At 37.3% G+C, this 15567-nt stretch overlaps 1 protein-coding gene across 11 annotated transcripts in view; it reads left to right on the top strand.

Annotated features, from left to right (window-relative positions):
• Nucleotides 1-502: 502 nt before the first annotated feature.
• The window catches only part of Pcdh9 (protocadherin 9), an 848769-nt gene continuing 833704 nt past the window's right edge, over nucleotides 503-15567 (top strand). For 10 of the 11 annotated variants that reach the window (XM_021728993.3, XM_040281424.2, XM_040281422.2 and 7 more), the window contains exons 1-2: nucleotides 503-1078; nucleotides 2299-5466. In XM_021728993.3, coding sequence (XP_021584668.2) covers nucleotides 2431-5466 — 3036 coding nt within the window. In that variant the 5' untranslated portion in view covers nucleotides 503-1078; nucleotides 2299-2430. The remainder of the gene's footprint in view (nucleotides 1079-2298; nucleotides 5467-15567) is intronic. The other variant, XM_078015813.1, reaches the window with a different exon arrangement.

Consider the following 15567-nt stretch of genomic DNA (forward strand, 5'->3'; position numbering starts at 1 on the left):
TTCCCCACCAAGAGGTGGCTGTGCGTGTCTCCCATCTGTGTATTTTGGCCCCTCCACTTAGCAATCAAAAGCGCAAAACGTGCACCCAGGAACCAGCCGCCTCGGTGACCCTCATACGCCCGCAGCGGTGATCAAGGTTGCTTGGATCCGCGCCTGGGCACCCAGCAGCGCAGCTCGCGTTCGCTCCACCGCCAGAGCTCGGGGGTTCGCTGCCCGGCAAGTGCCGGCGGGCACCGGAGCCTCCCACCCCGCAGACCCTTCCAGGCATGCTCAGTGCACGTCCTGGAACCCGGCTCTCCCGGGACCAGGATTAGATCTCCGGGTTTTCGCGGCTGCCGAGGGGGCGCTGAGGAGGGGAGGCTGGGAGACAGTCTGCGCCTTGTTCTGCGACCCCTCCCTTGCTCGGGCTGCGGCCGCCCGCACCGCAAGATGCAGACCAATCAGAGTCCGGGGGCGGGGCCGAGGCCGTCACGCCCTCCCTCTGGGCTTATTGAGAGTTATATCAAGAAATTCAGTTCAGAGAGAGGAGAGAGAGGAGAGGGAGAAGGAGAGGGGGCAGAGGAGAAGGGAAAGAGGGAGAGCATGCGAGACGGGAAGGAGCGCCTGGAGTCTCTGAAGCACGAAAGAGAGAACCGATTAGGAATTTGTCGGGCAACAGTCACCCGGGAAAGCAGCCAGAGAATTACCAACACCCCAACTCTGACGTTTCCTACCAGAAGTTAGAGACTTAAGCAGTATTGACATCAGATGGAAATGGTATGCTCGATGCTGTGGGAAATACTCCTGAGCTGAAGAAGTGCAACTGGATGTTGTGTGTGTTAAATACCAGAAGAGCCCAGACCCAGTGGGTAATAGAGACGAAATGTGGAGAGAATGACTAACGACAAATCTGTGAATTTGTTCTCGGGAGTTGCTAATTTGCCAGCCTGAAGCCACACATTTTTACAAGGAGAAAACGTTTTGCTGCTTCTGATTTCTCCCCAAACTGGTGCTACCAGATGCATGGCTTTCTATGTGTTGGAACAAATCATTCCTAACTGCAGCATATCAGGAAAGGGGAAAGGTTGAGGCAACTAACGTAAGTGTAAAGTTTTGCATGCACAATTGTAAATTCTGTGTTTAGATATGTCCTCAGTGGAGACGAGGAATGTTTGTAATTGGGTAGCCGGTTGGGGCAGAGCTCACCTACTCGGCTGTATCTGCATCCCTACCTGCATCACTCTGCCGGAACTAATCTCGGGCATCAGCTACCGTGCAGCCTAATGCAGATAAGATTAGAGCCTGGGAACTGACCAGTCCTACTCAAGTGGGTAGCTGTCTGGAGCCTTGCACCCATTTAAATTGCAGTTAGGGGAGCATCTGAACAGGAGCGTTTTTATGTGCATTACTAGGTTGCAGTATTTATGTGTGGCAAATGTTACTAATATTATAACCAGAGATCAAGGGTAAGAAACTGCATTTTTTTCCTCTCTTTTATGCTCAGAAGAAAATATTGTAGTGTTACATGAGAATGTTAGCTGTGTTTCACTTACATCTCAGCACTCTCCTCTACATCTAGGACAAGGAATTGTATATTATTATACATTTTTCAAAAGTTTTAATGTGTGCATTAGTCTTAATGGAAATAATTTGGCAATATGGAGAAAGGAGAACAGGTTCTGGATAAGAAATTTCAAGTCTTGGTATTGTGCTTTTAGGCAATAAGGATATGTAGTGGCCAGTGACTATTGCTTCTGATGCTGCAGCAGCATGTCCGGATGCTTGTTTCCCAGTAAGATTCTATTCAAAGGCAGTTTAAGAACTGGATGGAAAGAAAAAGATACTCTTTTTAGAAGAGAGATGACTCAGTGTGGCAGAGAAGAAAACACATCATATTTGACATGTGACAAAGCAATTAGCAGGAACTGTAGCTAAATACTTAGGTTTTTTTACTTGGACCCCAAACAACTGAGGGACGTGGGTTAGAGGCCAAGAGGTGGGTAAAACAGCAGGAGGAGAAGAGAACAAGAAAGCATGTTTTGAATTTAACAGTATTCAAAAAAAATAAAAAGCGTGGGGGGGGAATGCAGGTAAAAATAGCTGCTGTCCTTAATCCAAAAGTAGGTAATTTCATTTTCTCTGGGAAAATGCAACAAGCAGGGAATATTCAGTGTTTTTACCCTCAGAGTTAACTTGCCAACAGTGGCAGAGCAAACTGCCATGTTTACTAATGTGCAGTGGAAAATGTGGTGCGATATTTTGTGACTGTGTGTTTTTATTTACTGAAGAATAATATTGTCTGTACGATTGTGTTGACAGTGGCTGTCTCCAAATAAGCGATGAGATGTAATGCATCCTCCAGTCCATGCACACTTCCTCTTGCAATCCGTGCATCCCTCAGTGGAAACCTTTAAGCCCTAAAATCCAGGAAAAGAAAATAAATACATTATCATGGACCTGAGGGATTTTTACCTGTTGGCTGCTCTGATTGCCTGTTTAAGGCTGGATTCCGCAATAGCTCAAGAACTTATTTACACTATTAGAGAGGAATTGCCTGAAAATGTGCCCATAGGAAACATACCAAAGGATCTGAACATTTCTCACATCAATGCTGCCACAGGGACGAGTGCCAGCCTTGTCTACAGACTGGTTTCTAAAGCTGGGGATGCCCCTTTGGTGAAAGTATCCAGCAGCACTGGGGAAATTTTCACAACCTCCAATAGAATAGACAGAGAAAAACTCTGTGCTGGAGCTTCTTATGCTGAGGAGAATGAGTGCTTCTTTGAACTTGAGGTGGTGATCCTCCCCAATGACTTTTTCAGGCTGATCAAAATAAAGATAATTGTCAAGGATACCAATGATAATGCCCCCATGTTTCCATCTCCTGTCATCAATATTTCCATTCCAGAAAACACTTTGATCAACAGCCGCTTTCCAATTCCATCAGCAACAGATCCTGACACAGGCTTCAATGGTGTACAGCATTATGAATTGCTAAATGGGCAGAGTGTTTTTGGACTGGATATCGTGGAAACTCCGGAGGGAGAGAAGTGGCCACAATTGATTGTTCAGCAAAACTTGGATAGAGAACAGAAAGATACCTATGTGATGAAAATCAAAGTGGAGGATGGAGGCACTCCACAGAAATCCAGCACAGCCATACTGCAGGTCACAGTAAGTGATGTAAATGACAACAGGCCAGTGTTTAAAGAGGGTCAAGTGGAGGTGCATATTCCAGAGAATGCTCCTGTAGGTACCTCTGTAATTCAGCTCCATGCCACTGATGCAGATATAGGCAGCAATGCTGAAATCCGGTACATTTTTGGTGCCCAGGTCGCCCCTGCAACCAAAAGACTCTTTGCTTTAAATAATACTACCGGGCTGATTACAGTTCAGAGGTCTTTAGATAGAGAAGAAACAGCCATTCACAAAGTGACAGTGCTGGCTAGTGATGGCAGCTCCACTCCTGCTCGAGCAACGGTTACCATCAATGTCACTGATGTAAATGATAACCCTCCAAACATAGACCTCAGGTACATTATAAGTCCCATCAATGGCACTGTGTATTTATCTGAGAAAGATCCTGTCAATACAAAGATTGCCCTAATTACAGTTTCTGATAAGGACACAGATGTGAATGGCAAAGTGATCTGTTTTATTGAAAGAGAGGTCCCCTTTCACTTGAAGGCAGTCTATGACAACCAATATTTGTTAGAGACCTCTTCTTTGTTGGACTATGAGGGCACCAAAGAATTCAGCTTTAAAATTGTTGCCTCTGATTCTGGGAAGCCCAGTTTAAATCAGACTGCCCTGGTAAGGGTTAAGCTTGAGGATGAAAATGACAACCCACCAATTTTCAACCAGCCTGTAATTGAGCTGTCAGTTTCTGAAAACAACCGACGTGGGTTATACTTAACAACTATTAGTGCCACAGATGAAGACAGTGGGAAAAATGCAGACATTGTTTATCAGCTTGGACCGAATGCCTCCTTCTTTGATCTGGACCGAAAGACAGGAGTTTTGACAGCCTCCAGGGTCTTTGACAGAGAAGAACAAGAACGATTCATTTTTACAGTAACTGCCAGGGACAATGGGACCCCTCCCCTCCAAAGCCAAGCGGCTGTGATAGTTACTGTTCTGGATGAGAATGACAATAGCCCCAAGTTTACTCATAATCACTTTCAATTTTTTGTGTCTGAGAATCTGCCAAAGTATAGTACTGTGGGGGTAATCACAGTGACAGATGCAGATGCTGGAGAGAATAAAGCTGTGACTCTTTCCATTCTAAATGACAATGATAATTTTGTGCTGGATCCTTATTCTGGAGTCATAAAGTCAAACGTCTCATTTGATAGAGAACAGCAGAGTTCCTACACTTTTGACGTCAAAGCCACTGATGGAGGACAACCACCTCGTTCCTCTACTGCAAAAGTAACTATCAACGTCATGGATGTGAATGACAACAGTCCAGTTGTCATCTCTCCACCATCTAACACTTCCTTTAAGTTGGTGCCCCTCTCAGCCATCCCTGGCTCCGTGGTAGCAGAAGTTTTTGCAGTGGATATTGATACTGGAATGAATGCAGAACTTAAGTATACAATAGTGAGTGGGAACAACAAAGGCTTATTTCGGATCGATCCTGTAACAGGTAACATCACCCTAGAAGAAAAGCCGGCAACTACCGATGTGGGCTTACACCGTTTGGTGGTCAACATTAGTGATCTGGGGTACCCCAAGTCTTTGCACACACTTGTGCTTGTATTTCTTTATGTTAATGACACTGCTGGAAATGCCTCCTATATCTATGACTTGATCCGCAGGACTATGGAGACCCCACTGGACAGGAACATAGGGGATAGCAGCCAGCCCTATCAAAACGAAGACTATCTCACCATCATGATTGCCATCGTCGCAGGGGCCATGGTGGTCATTGTTGTAATTTTTGTCACTGTTCTGGTGCGCTGTCGCCATGCGTCCAGGTTCAAAGCAGCTCAGAGGAGCAAGCAAGGTGCTGAATGGATGTCCCCAAACCAGGAGAATAAACAAAACAAGAAAAAGAAAAGGAAGAAAAGAAAGTCTCCCAAGAGCTCTCTTTTGAACTTTGTTACTATCGAAGAGTCCAAACCTGATGATGCAGTTCATGAACCTATCAATGGGACAATAAGCCTGCCAGCTGAGCTTGAGGAGCAAAGTATAGGAAGATTTGACTGGGGCCCAGCACCTCCAACAACCTTCAAGCCTAACAGCCCTGACCTGGCCAAGCACTACAAATCTGCCTCTCCACAGCCTGCTTTTCATCTCAAACCAGACACTCCAGTTTCCGTGAAAAAGCACCATGTGATTCAGGAGCTCCCTTTGGACAACACCTTTGTCGGGGGTTGTGACACCCTTTCCAAACGCTCTTCCACTAGTTCAGATCACTTCAGTGCCTCAGAGTGCAGTTCCCAAGGAGGCTTCAAGACAAAGGGCCCCTTACACACCAGACAGGTAAACGAGCACTTTTACTGGTCTATAAGTACTGCATACAAGTGCCCAGTCAACCAGTATTAACGTGCCAGTGTGTCTATTGTTTTGGTCTAACTTTAGCTTAGTTACAAAGAGGAAAAAAAAAACTTGACCCCTTTTCTATTCCTCTGGGGCTCAGTCAAGAATTTTTAGAACAGCTTTGAAATTTCTGAGTTCTGAGAATTATTTAACCTCCCAGTTTCCTTCAAATGGCAAAAGATGAAAAGAAGAAATTATTCCTAAATGTCCCATGATAATGTTTGCTAAAGAAGAAAACCCATCCTAATATGCCAAATTCTACTCCTGGGTTTTCCAAATTGACAGCTTCAAAATTTTCACATTACCTTTTGATCTAAAAAGTCACCTTCAAATCTCAAGTTTTAAATGACATTTGAAGGTCTGATGCCACTTGTGTTGGAGCTGTGGTTGCTAAAGGGGTTAATTTTTTTTTTAGTCTCTAAACAAGATAGTTAATATTAAATGTACATCAGTTGTGAAGCACATGATTGTTGATAGATTGCAACTAAGCCATATAGGAAGTCTCCTCTGTGATTTCAAATTGTTTATTGTAATATAGTAAATTGGGTGTTTGATAGAAAGATTTTCAGTGTCCACAATGGCCAAATAAACTTTCAAAAAGGAAAAAATAAGAAAAAAGGAATGCTATCTCCCTCATATAACTGATTTATAGAGAAAAGAATGAATCCATTGTAAATACTCTCTCATCTTAGTAATGCATAAGTGATCTGTCATAACTCATTTTAAACTGTGAAATATGCCATATGAAGAGGGATTAAGAGGCTGAGAAACTCATATTTCAACCAAATCCAGAATTAGTTTTTCTTAGGTCTAATAATTCCTTGCTAATAAAGATTTAAATGCAGCGCTGTCTAATTTATTTCACTGGTGCTTGTCTGTTGCCACAAAATTTGAATGTCGATAATAGCCTGTAGATGGCACTAGGGTATCATGTCGCATTTGCTGGCCAGGTGCCAATCCTGCAGTAGTAAGGAAAAAGGGGGAGGGCAAGATCAAGCTGGTAGTACAGCCAAAGAGATACCTTTTATTTAATGATAGTTGCTCTGGAGCAACTAACATTTAAGTTCATTTGCTTGCTCTTTTCAGATTAGCTCTCACCACACCAACTTTCTGGGATTTCCTAATCCAAGTTCTGTCTTTAATGGTATTGGACCACCTCTGGTGATGACCCATCTGTATTGTTAAAAATCAGGAACATATGGATTTCAGAAATTCAAGTAAAACAAAATTAGTTTTCAGAATATTCTTGAGAGTCACTGATGAGACTGTGGAAAAATCAAGGGATTTTCTTTTCTAGGGGTAGGGTGGGGAAGGGTGTCTTCCTGAAACTGTTTCCCCTTTTACTATCCCTTTTTGCTTTTTGCCTGAAATGACTTTAAGGCTTCATAAGATATTTGTAAAAATGTTGACAACTGATCACACAGATGCCCCTAGAAAAGCATACTGTCTATGGTTGACAAAAAAAAAAATCTACCTTTAAATTATTAAATATCTAGAGCATTTTAGAAGTACACATATTTGGAGCTTAAAAGCACAGGATGAAATGACTTCAAATAAATAAGACATTATTGAAGTCCTAGTAGAGATTATGGGGTTATAAGTTGAAGTTGGAAGTGTGACTTATTTTCATGTTAACTTTATCAGCATTTGAAAAGAGGTTGATTTTTTTTTTAATTTGGAAATTGTCCTGGCTTAGTAAATATTTTTAAAGATTAATAAATAGTTTATGATGATAGTGAAATTAATTGATAGCACTAAATGGGCTTAATTAAAAAGTTGCTATTTTAAAGAAAAAAGAAAATTATTTATTAGTTTTTATCATGAAGTTTGTTCACAATATATTTATGGTATTTTATGATTTGCATAATATCTTGAACAAGCTACTGTGATCTGAAACTTTCCATATAAAATCTGAAATTTGCTTTCCAAAGAAATGTACTAATAAGCTTTCTACAATATTTTTCTTTTCATAAATCTGATGGGTATTAGCATTGAAGGGTAAGCCAACTTTTTCTGACTTCTTTCCAATAGTTGAACTTATATATAGTGTAAAGACACAAAAGTTAAGTGCATTTCAGCAAAGCATAGAAAAGACCTTTTGTTGAGGCTTTGTCAGTCCCAAAGATATTTGTTTGTATGATGTAATCTTTCAAATAGGATGTTGAGTAATTCTCTAACTGGAACCAAAGTGCACTTTAGACATTGTTTCTGACCATGCGTCACTTTGCAGTTCTCCTATAGGCATTTCAATGTTCAAATGTAGCTATAATTCACTACTTTGATAAAGAGCTACTGAAATTGCTTTGCTTACACATTTTAGAAGTTTTTATGTTGAGAAAAGTAGTGATTTGGAGAAAAGGAATATTGGGAGTAAGGAGAGAGGTAATGGGGATATACAGAGCAATATGCACAATTTTATGGAAAAGAGGCATATTTTCTATGAATAGGGGACATAAATTATATACTATCCTTTGAAAATTTGTTGTTGCTGAACTACATGATAGCTGTCTGAAGATGTTATAGTTAAGGTAAAAAAGTCAAAATACTTTTTTAGTTCCTTCACTTCAACTAGTAACATTTGTACAAAATGAGCTCCTGAATCTATACAATTTTGAAAAATGTAAATGAATCACTACAAATGGGGATTTTTAAGCTGATATATAATCTGTGAAGATTTTTAGTTGGGTGGACCCAATTGCCATTAACATGACACTTTTCACTAATGGTGCTAATTGATAATGGGTAAAATGCAAGATTCTTCAGCTAAGGGTGACCAAAGATAAATAACACTAATTTTTATTGTCTATTCAGTGAAAATATAATGTCTAACTCTTCTACATCACGGGGTTGTTTGTGGGGCAGTGATTCCTATTTTGTTTGACTTTTTCCCTCTTGCTATCCTCCCTTGTGTTGACCTGCAAAGAACATACAATTGTAAATAAGTATTTCTCATTCACTCTATCTTGCTAAGCTTTTATTTTTCTTGAATATAACAAACCTATTACTATATTTCCCATGAATTTTGAAAGTGACCTTAACATTCACAGATTGAGAGTTTGCATTTTAAAGCAAAAGATCATGTCCTGATGTTTATTTATATAACAAAACAAAGTTCATTGCTCTCAGCTTAAGAGGATGACAACATAATAAATTTCAATAGGGTTTTAAATGATAAAGTTAATTTGTATATTTGTCTAAAAGGAGAAAGGTATTGTTGATGAATATGATTTAAAAATTGATGAATATGATTTAAAAACATGATATCAGTCCTCAAATTCTGGAATATCCCACAGTCACCTAGAGTACTTCTTAAAACACAAACTTTTATGCCCTATCTAGAGAGGGGATGATTGAGTACCAGTGGGTCAGATCTGGAAATTTACATCACTGACAATTTTCACGGTAATATTGATGCTGCTAGTCAAGGGACCACACTTTGAGAACCTGCCTTAGCATATTAGAACAAGAAATATCAGCCAATTCCTCTTTCGTATAATCATATCCAGTGGACCTGTTTTTGCACAGTTCAAATCTCAGCCCATTATTGACAGCCGTTTTATTGTAGCTGGAGGCCTTACAGTAAGCTGTTTATATTGCTGTTTCCCAAACCGTTGACAGCATTTGGGGAATTAATTTTCTTGGCTCCAGTGTGCTTTTTTTCCAAGGGGTAGGGCTGGAAATAAATGAAAATGTTAACATAAAAAAAAGTGATCTATTTACATTTGACAAGTTTTTCAAATAATAATCTGTGAGAGTTTCACTAGAGTTTGGTTCTGGATAAACAGTCATATTTAATTTTCTAAATGAAATGCTTATTTTAGAGCTCCAGAATCCTGACTTTAACTTTATGTAATGTAGACTATTTGCTCATATATACATTTGTATATAAATTGAAGAATTTGTACCTTGAAAATGTGCATGCATGCTGTACTCAAGTGTGTTTGTGTGCTTTTACTGTTGTAAAGGGAATTGCTTCAATTCCAAGCCATTTAGAGGTAGTATATTACATTTATGATTACTTTTCATTTTTGAGTAATCCACTACAATCACTATTGAAATGTTATTATCTCATGTAAAATGCACAAGGCAGTCACAAAGTTGATATTTAGAACACTCAGAAAGAAAGATGAAATTGAAAATCAAGAGAGCAAATGTTACTTTGAGGCTAGTGAAAACTTCAAGATATTTTCAACTTCTACATTTTAGAGTACATACATAGTGATGGTTGAGCACCGATGACATGTCATGAAAAACTGCCCCCTAAAATGTGAATTACTTTAGCAGGGTTGTTAGTTATGATTTTTGTTTCTACTTCTCTTTTGCTAAATGCCCTATGGTTATGAAGTCAGTTTTCAAACTTAGGAGGTAGAAAACATGAAGAACCATTAGATAGTGGTGAAGGTTTTTGAAAGGAGGATGGATTATTCATTCAAACTGGCTCTCTTTCTCTTGGATTTGTGAGACAAATATTTTATGATTATATTTTCATCTTGATTCTCCTAAACTATAAAATTCAAGACACATTTTGGCATTCATTCCTAATAACCTTACATATAATGGAAATAAAAAGTTGCCACTGTATTAAATATCAACATACGTGCTGATTCCTAAATATTTACTAACATGGAGAAAATAATTTCTGTAGTTAAAATATTCTATTCACTTATTTTCAAATTTTCTTTCTATTCTAGATTTAGATACAATATACTTTAATGAGTCCCTTAGTTTCAAATGAGTCATTCTCATGGCATGACAGAACAGTCTTTGGCATCATTAAAATTATCTTACAGTGCTGGGGAGTAGCTCAGTGGTACAGCACTTGCCTAGGTATGAACAAGGCTCTGAGTTTGTAAATTTTGTACTTATAACAATATATATATTCTTATGTTATATGCATATTGTTGTGATTTAAATAGTGGCAAGCTATAATTTACCTTCTCATGATAGCACAAATTAAAATAAGCAGATTAGAAAAATAGAGAATTTAGTTTTTAATTCAAAACCTAAATCTAGAATCAGATTTCTTTATATCACTTGTGACTTATATTGAATGTTAAGGTTTAACTTTCATGTTAACATACACATAATAGCTGGAAATTACATCCAAAATATTAGATAAGGCTTCTTACTGCATTATTTTTCACATTACATTATTTTACACTACAATATGAAGAAAGAAAATGACACTTGTAAATCATATTTTCTTGTATGCTGTTTCCACAATTATTTTCATTATTTAAATTCTTCAATTTCTAAATATTTTTGGTTGGGGGAGTTCAGAAGTTAACTGAATGCCAAAACTAAACTACAGTGACTGTGTTGGTCCAGCTGCACCCGTCTGAGTGTTCACCGGCTTTGGGGGCCAAGTCAAATGTCTGTCTTGCTCTGTTTCAATACTTCTCAGTTTGACTTGCTGGTTTGTGTATACTTGAAAACAAAACAAAACTGAGAATCTAGTGGATTGTTTACTACTTTTACTTGAAATCCTTAGGGTAAGCTTTCTCTAAATTTAGTCTGATGTTTGAAGAGGATCCTTTATTAAAACTACAAATTAGCCTTTGCTAATGTTAGTACATCAGTTAATGTATATTTAGCTTAATTGGAAAATAATTAAGAATTATATAATGTGGAATTAAAATACTTTTGCTTCTGTGACACCCATTTTCACATTTAATATTCTTTCCAGAACTTGCACATACAAGGACCCTAAAATTTTTATCAGGCTCATTTAAATATGATTGCAATCATAGGTTAGACATTAGTGAGAATTTGCAAATGAAAACCAGGATGAGACTTGCTCTAAAGTTTCACAGAGGCTTAGAAATCAGACTTTATAAGTAGTAATGCTAATATCTTATGGGATTTTTAATAGACAACATCTCCAAATTTGTATCATACTAGAGAAGTAAATGCAAATGTAATATAGAAATCTAGACATAAAGAGATATACTCTGCTGTTTAAGCTTTTATCAGTTGTTATTTCAGAAAACTGTAAAATCTGTCAAACATTTCAATTGGAAAGGAATGCATGCTTTTTGCCATTGTTTGATACAAACCTATTGGGCTGTCAGTCATCAGAAGCATAAAACTTGCAAGATATATTATCATGATTGGCATTTTGCTTTTGACTTATATTCTTTTTTCCCTAAGCCAACATTCATTAAAATTTGAAATTCCTACCCAAATTAACTGTCCTTTTTTAATAGTAAAGAGTAATGACAGGAATAAACTGGAAAAGCAGCTATTTTAAATCTCTCTCATTCATATTTTTGTCCTATGGACAGTTATAGCTCTCATGGATGAGAATAATGGCAAAAATCTGTAAAATTTTCTGAGCCATAACATATGATTTTAAGAAATTCAGAACTCAGAGTCATTCAGTCATTCATTCAGGATTTATTTTTATATATGTATCCCATTATTTAATGGCTTGTGAAAATATTTTCCATCGATCCTTACCAATTTGATTGATTAAAACGTCACAAGCACATATTACATTTATAAAATGATGGATTTGAGACCACCTTTTATTAAGGGTGGTGAAGATGTAAGCATGGGAAAGATCTCTGAGACATATTTAATTAAATTTTTTTTCTAGTCATTTTACTCTATACTGGTATTTGGGGGTGAAAAGAAATGAAATTTACTTTTCTCGACAGGCCTCCTCTACATATAGCTTCACCACATTAATTCATAAAGGTTTTTAATTATGTGAGCTGTTGGAAAGAATGAAAATTTTGATCAATTTTATCTTATTTTTTATGATATCTTGTGTTTAACACTCTTTTGCAGTTTATCTATCTGACCATCTCTACATTTTATTATTACACTGCTTCGCTAATAATTCAGTCTCCAGGCCTTTTTCAGTCTGTTAGCAGTTGATTAGGAAACCCTCTAATCCCTTTCAGGATATTGAGGAGCTAATGGTTTGCAGAGTATTTGGATCTTTAAGCTTCCATTGTAACCGGTATGAAGAATTGTCATTGAACTGATATTTGCATATATCTCTCCCAGTGCTAGCTACTTTGCCTCCTTTTCTGCCCTCCTAATCTTCAGCTTTCATCCTGAGAATATTTATTTTAGTCGGAAATAAGCATGCCAGTGATAGAAATTTGGGATTCACCTCCAAATGAATGCCATCACAGACAGGGAAACTCTGGCACATTTTGCATAGATCTGTATGAACACAGTGAACCCTTCATAAGCTCTTAGATTGCAGGAAATCAGTGCTGAAAATTAAGTGGGGTTTTAAAGATTTGCAAAGTAGAGAGCTTTGTATAATGCTGGTATTGCAGGTGCCTATTAAATATGAAATAAAGGCTTTGTAATATAACTAGCTAACACATTTTCTTCCACATTAGAGTGATTTATAGCCTAGGGAATTAGTCTTGCCTATTTTCTCCAAATGCAGAAACATTGGATGCATCTGAAAGAATAAAAATCTCAAATATTTACCATAGAATGGACAAATTTGGTCCTTGATGATTCTAATTATTAAATATAAATGATGCACTCAGGCCAGTTTGTGCTTACTTGTGGTGCCTCCGATGCCCCTGATGTGGATTTCACCTCTCCTGAGAAGAAACTCTCAATTGTGCATGCAGACTCTCTCAACATAAATCAGATTAAAACCCTAGGTATCTATGAGACTGTATAACATTACTATAATGAAGAGGGCTGGGTCCTGAGTGCTTTCTTCTCAGAGGAATTCTTGTTGAATCATTTCTCAAACTATTCTTTAATTCCACTTTGCTTTATTTATAAATACTGTGTATTTGTGGCTCAGCATTTCACTCCAGATGTATATATATTTCATTATATTTACCTTCATGACAGTAAATGCCTTGCAGTTCTTTAATGCTTAATGTCTTTGACTAGCCTGTTAGATGTAAATTGGTGGAAATAGCTATGCATATTTTTAAATGATTTTTACAAATTCTGTATTTTTTGCCTACCACAAAAAGTATATGATCCATGTACAGCTCACAGTAGGCATAGTGGCTGGCTGAGACTCATCATAGATGATTCATTTTGAAAACAAAACAGGTTGTGTGTGTGTGTGTGTGTGTGTGTGTGTGTGTGTGTGCAAGATAAAACCAATCACAACTCAACAAATGAGGGTTTTGGTTGTTTTGTTTTTACTCATTAAACAAACATCAGTACGAAGAATGGAAACACAAAAGGATTTATGAAATGAAGCTGTATCTTTTAAAGGAAGAAAAACGTCTTCTGCTGACAGTAGTTCTATAGTAGATCTTTTCTGAGAAAAAAATACTGGTGCTTTTTTGGATTCGAAGGATGCAACCAATCTATGCCTCTGTGTGATAGCAGCTGCATGCTGAGGACTTTCAAATACACAGCCACATAGGATTCTGCAGGAAACTTTTTGTAGAAGGTGCAAGTGACAAATGGAGACAAAATAGAGTGAGTTTTGAGTTGTGAGTTGATGCCCTCCTGTGTCATATATTCATGTCATTGAACCGATTTTCACATTGGAAGTCTGGAATCACAATAGCCTTTCCTCTGTGTGTCAGCTGTGAACACACCTGGACTGGCAACTTTTCTTTGCTCCATTTCTTGTTTATTCACTAGGTGGACTGTATTCACTTGTTATTTAATATTCATCTAGGTTCTTAGTTTCTCCATATATTTTTAAATGATGTAAATTATTTTTTCAGATCTATCATCTCTCCATATCTATAATGTATGTTTTGCTTTAAGATATCCACAAATGGTGAAACAAAATCTACAACATCTTCTTTCTTGCTGAAAATAGGAAATTCTTTTTTTTTCCCCTGACTTATGGCTTCAGATAATATGGTTTTACTTTGCTAGATTTAAAATTGAGTTTTTCATAATAATACTTTTTTCAAATTAAGGAATAAAACTAGATTGTAGCTTTATAGGTTAATAATATTTCAATACACTCACACCCCTATTCAAATACAAGCATGAAAGATTGAGATTTGCAGAATTTATATGCAGAATTTAATGAAAATTGGTTTGTTTTTGGCCTTGAAATAAGAATAAAAATTGCTTTACACTGTAATAAAAACAGACACACAATCTTTAGGGCATTTTAGTGTGACATGAACTCATTTTCCTTCCTGGTCTTGACAGCAAGATCTTCTGCCAAACAGTGGCAGAAAAATTTGTTGAATTCATTGATTAATTTTTAAACATAGTAATAATTAAGAAAAGGCATTTTGACACCTAAAGTCTCTATTTTAGACAATTAAATTTTGCTTTAGCTAAGGGTTATTGACTTCTGGATGATACTGGGAGCAACACTCCTCAGGGTTTAAACTATTCCTGTAGGACCATCTGTTATTGGCAGAGCTGTGCATCCTCTCCAGCTGATGCAGGGTCAACCCAAGCAAATAGTCAGGATTATTCAAAACACAGTCATGGATCCTGATGCTCTTAAATCTCCAGTGGAAGTCAGACAAACCAAATATTGGTATATTATTACTTATATCATAATAATTAAGGAGAATATAAGAAAGTCTCTCAAAATAAGAGACCATGTCTTACTCACTTATTTCTAACAGTGGACCTGCAATAGTGCTGAGAATTGTGAACTTAGAGACATTTGGTAAGTGTTGATCTAACGTGGAAGACCTGCTGATGTTGGAATTACACTTTGTGTATGTACAATATTTTCAACTAAATTATTCTAACACCATATAAAGAAGAGATTGTCACTTTTATTCACTCTGCAATTCTCTATCACTTCCAGACATCTGTGGTTTCCATTTTTCTCCCTCACTTCTTCCACACCATTATGTCTGCCAATCATACAATGTTTTCATTTATATATTTTAGAACATAATCAGAAGTGGAATGGTGAGTTAAATAAAAGTGGTTCAGCTTCCTTCTCTTTTAAGCCTCCTCATCCAAAAAATTTATTTAAACCTATGAAGACTTTAATTACTGTCTACTTCTAAATAATTATGATAAATAGGTTTGCTTAGATACTTGTTTGATAGAAATACATGTTATCGGAAGAAATAAGTAGTATTACAGTGACATCCCCTTAATAGA

The sequence above is a fragment of the Ictidomys tridecemlineatus genome, chromosome 6 (assembly GCF_052094955.1).
Source record: "Ictidomys tridecemlineatus isolate mIctTri1 chromosome 6, mIctTri1.hap1, whole genome shotgun sequence".
Lineage (NCBI taxonomy): Eukaryota > Metazoa > Chordata > Mammalia > Rodentia > Sciuridae > Ictidomys > Ictidomys tridecemlineatus.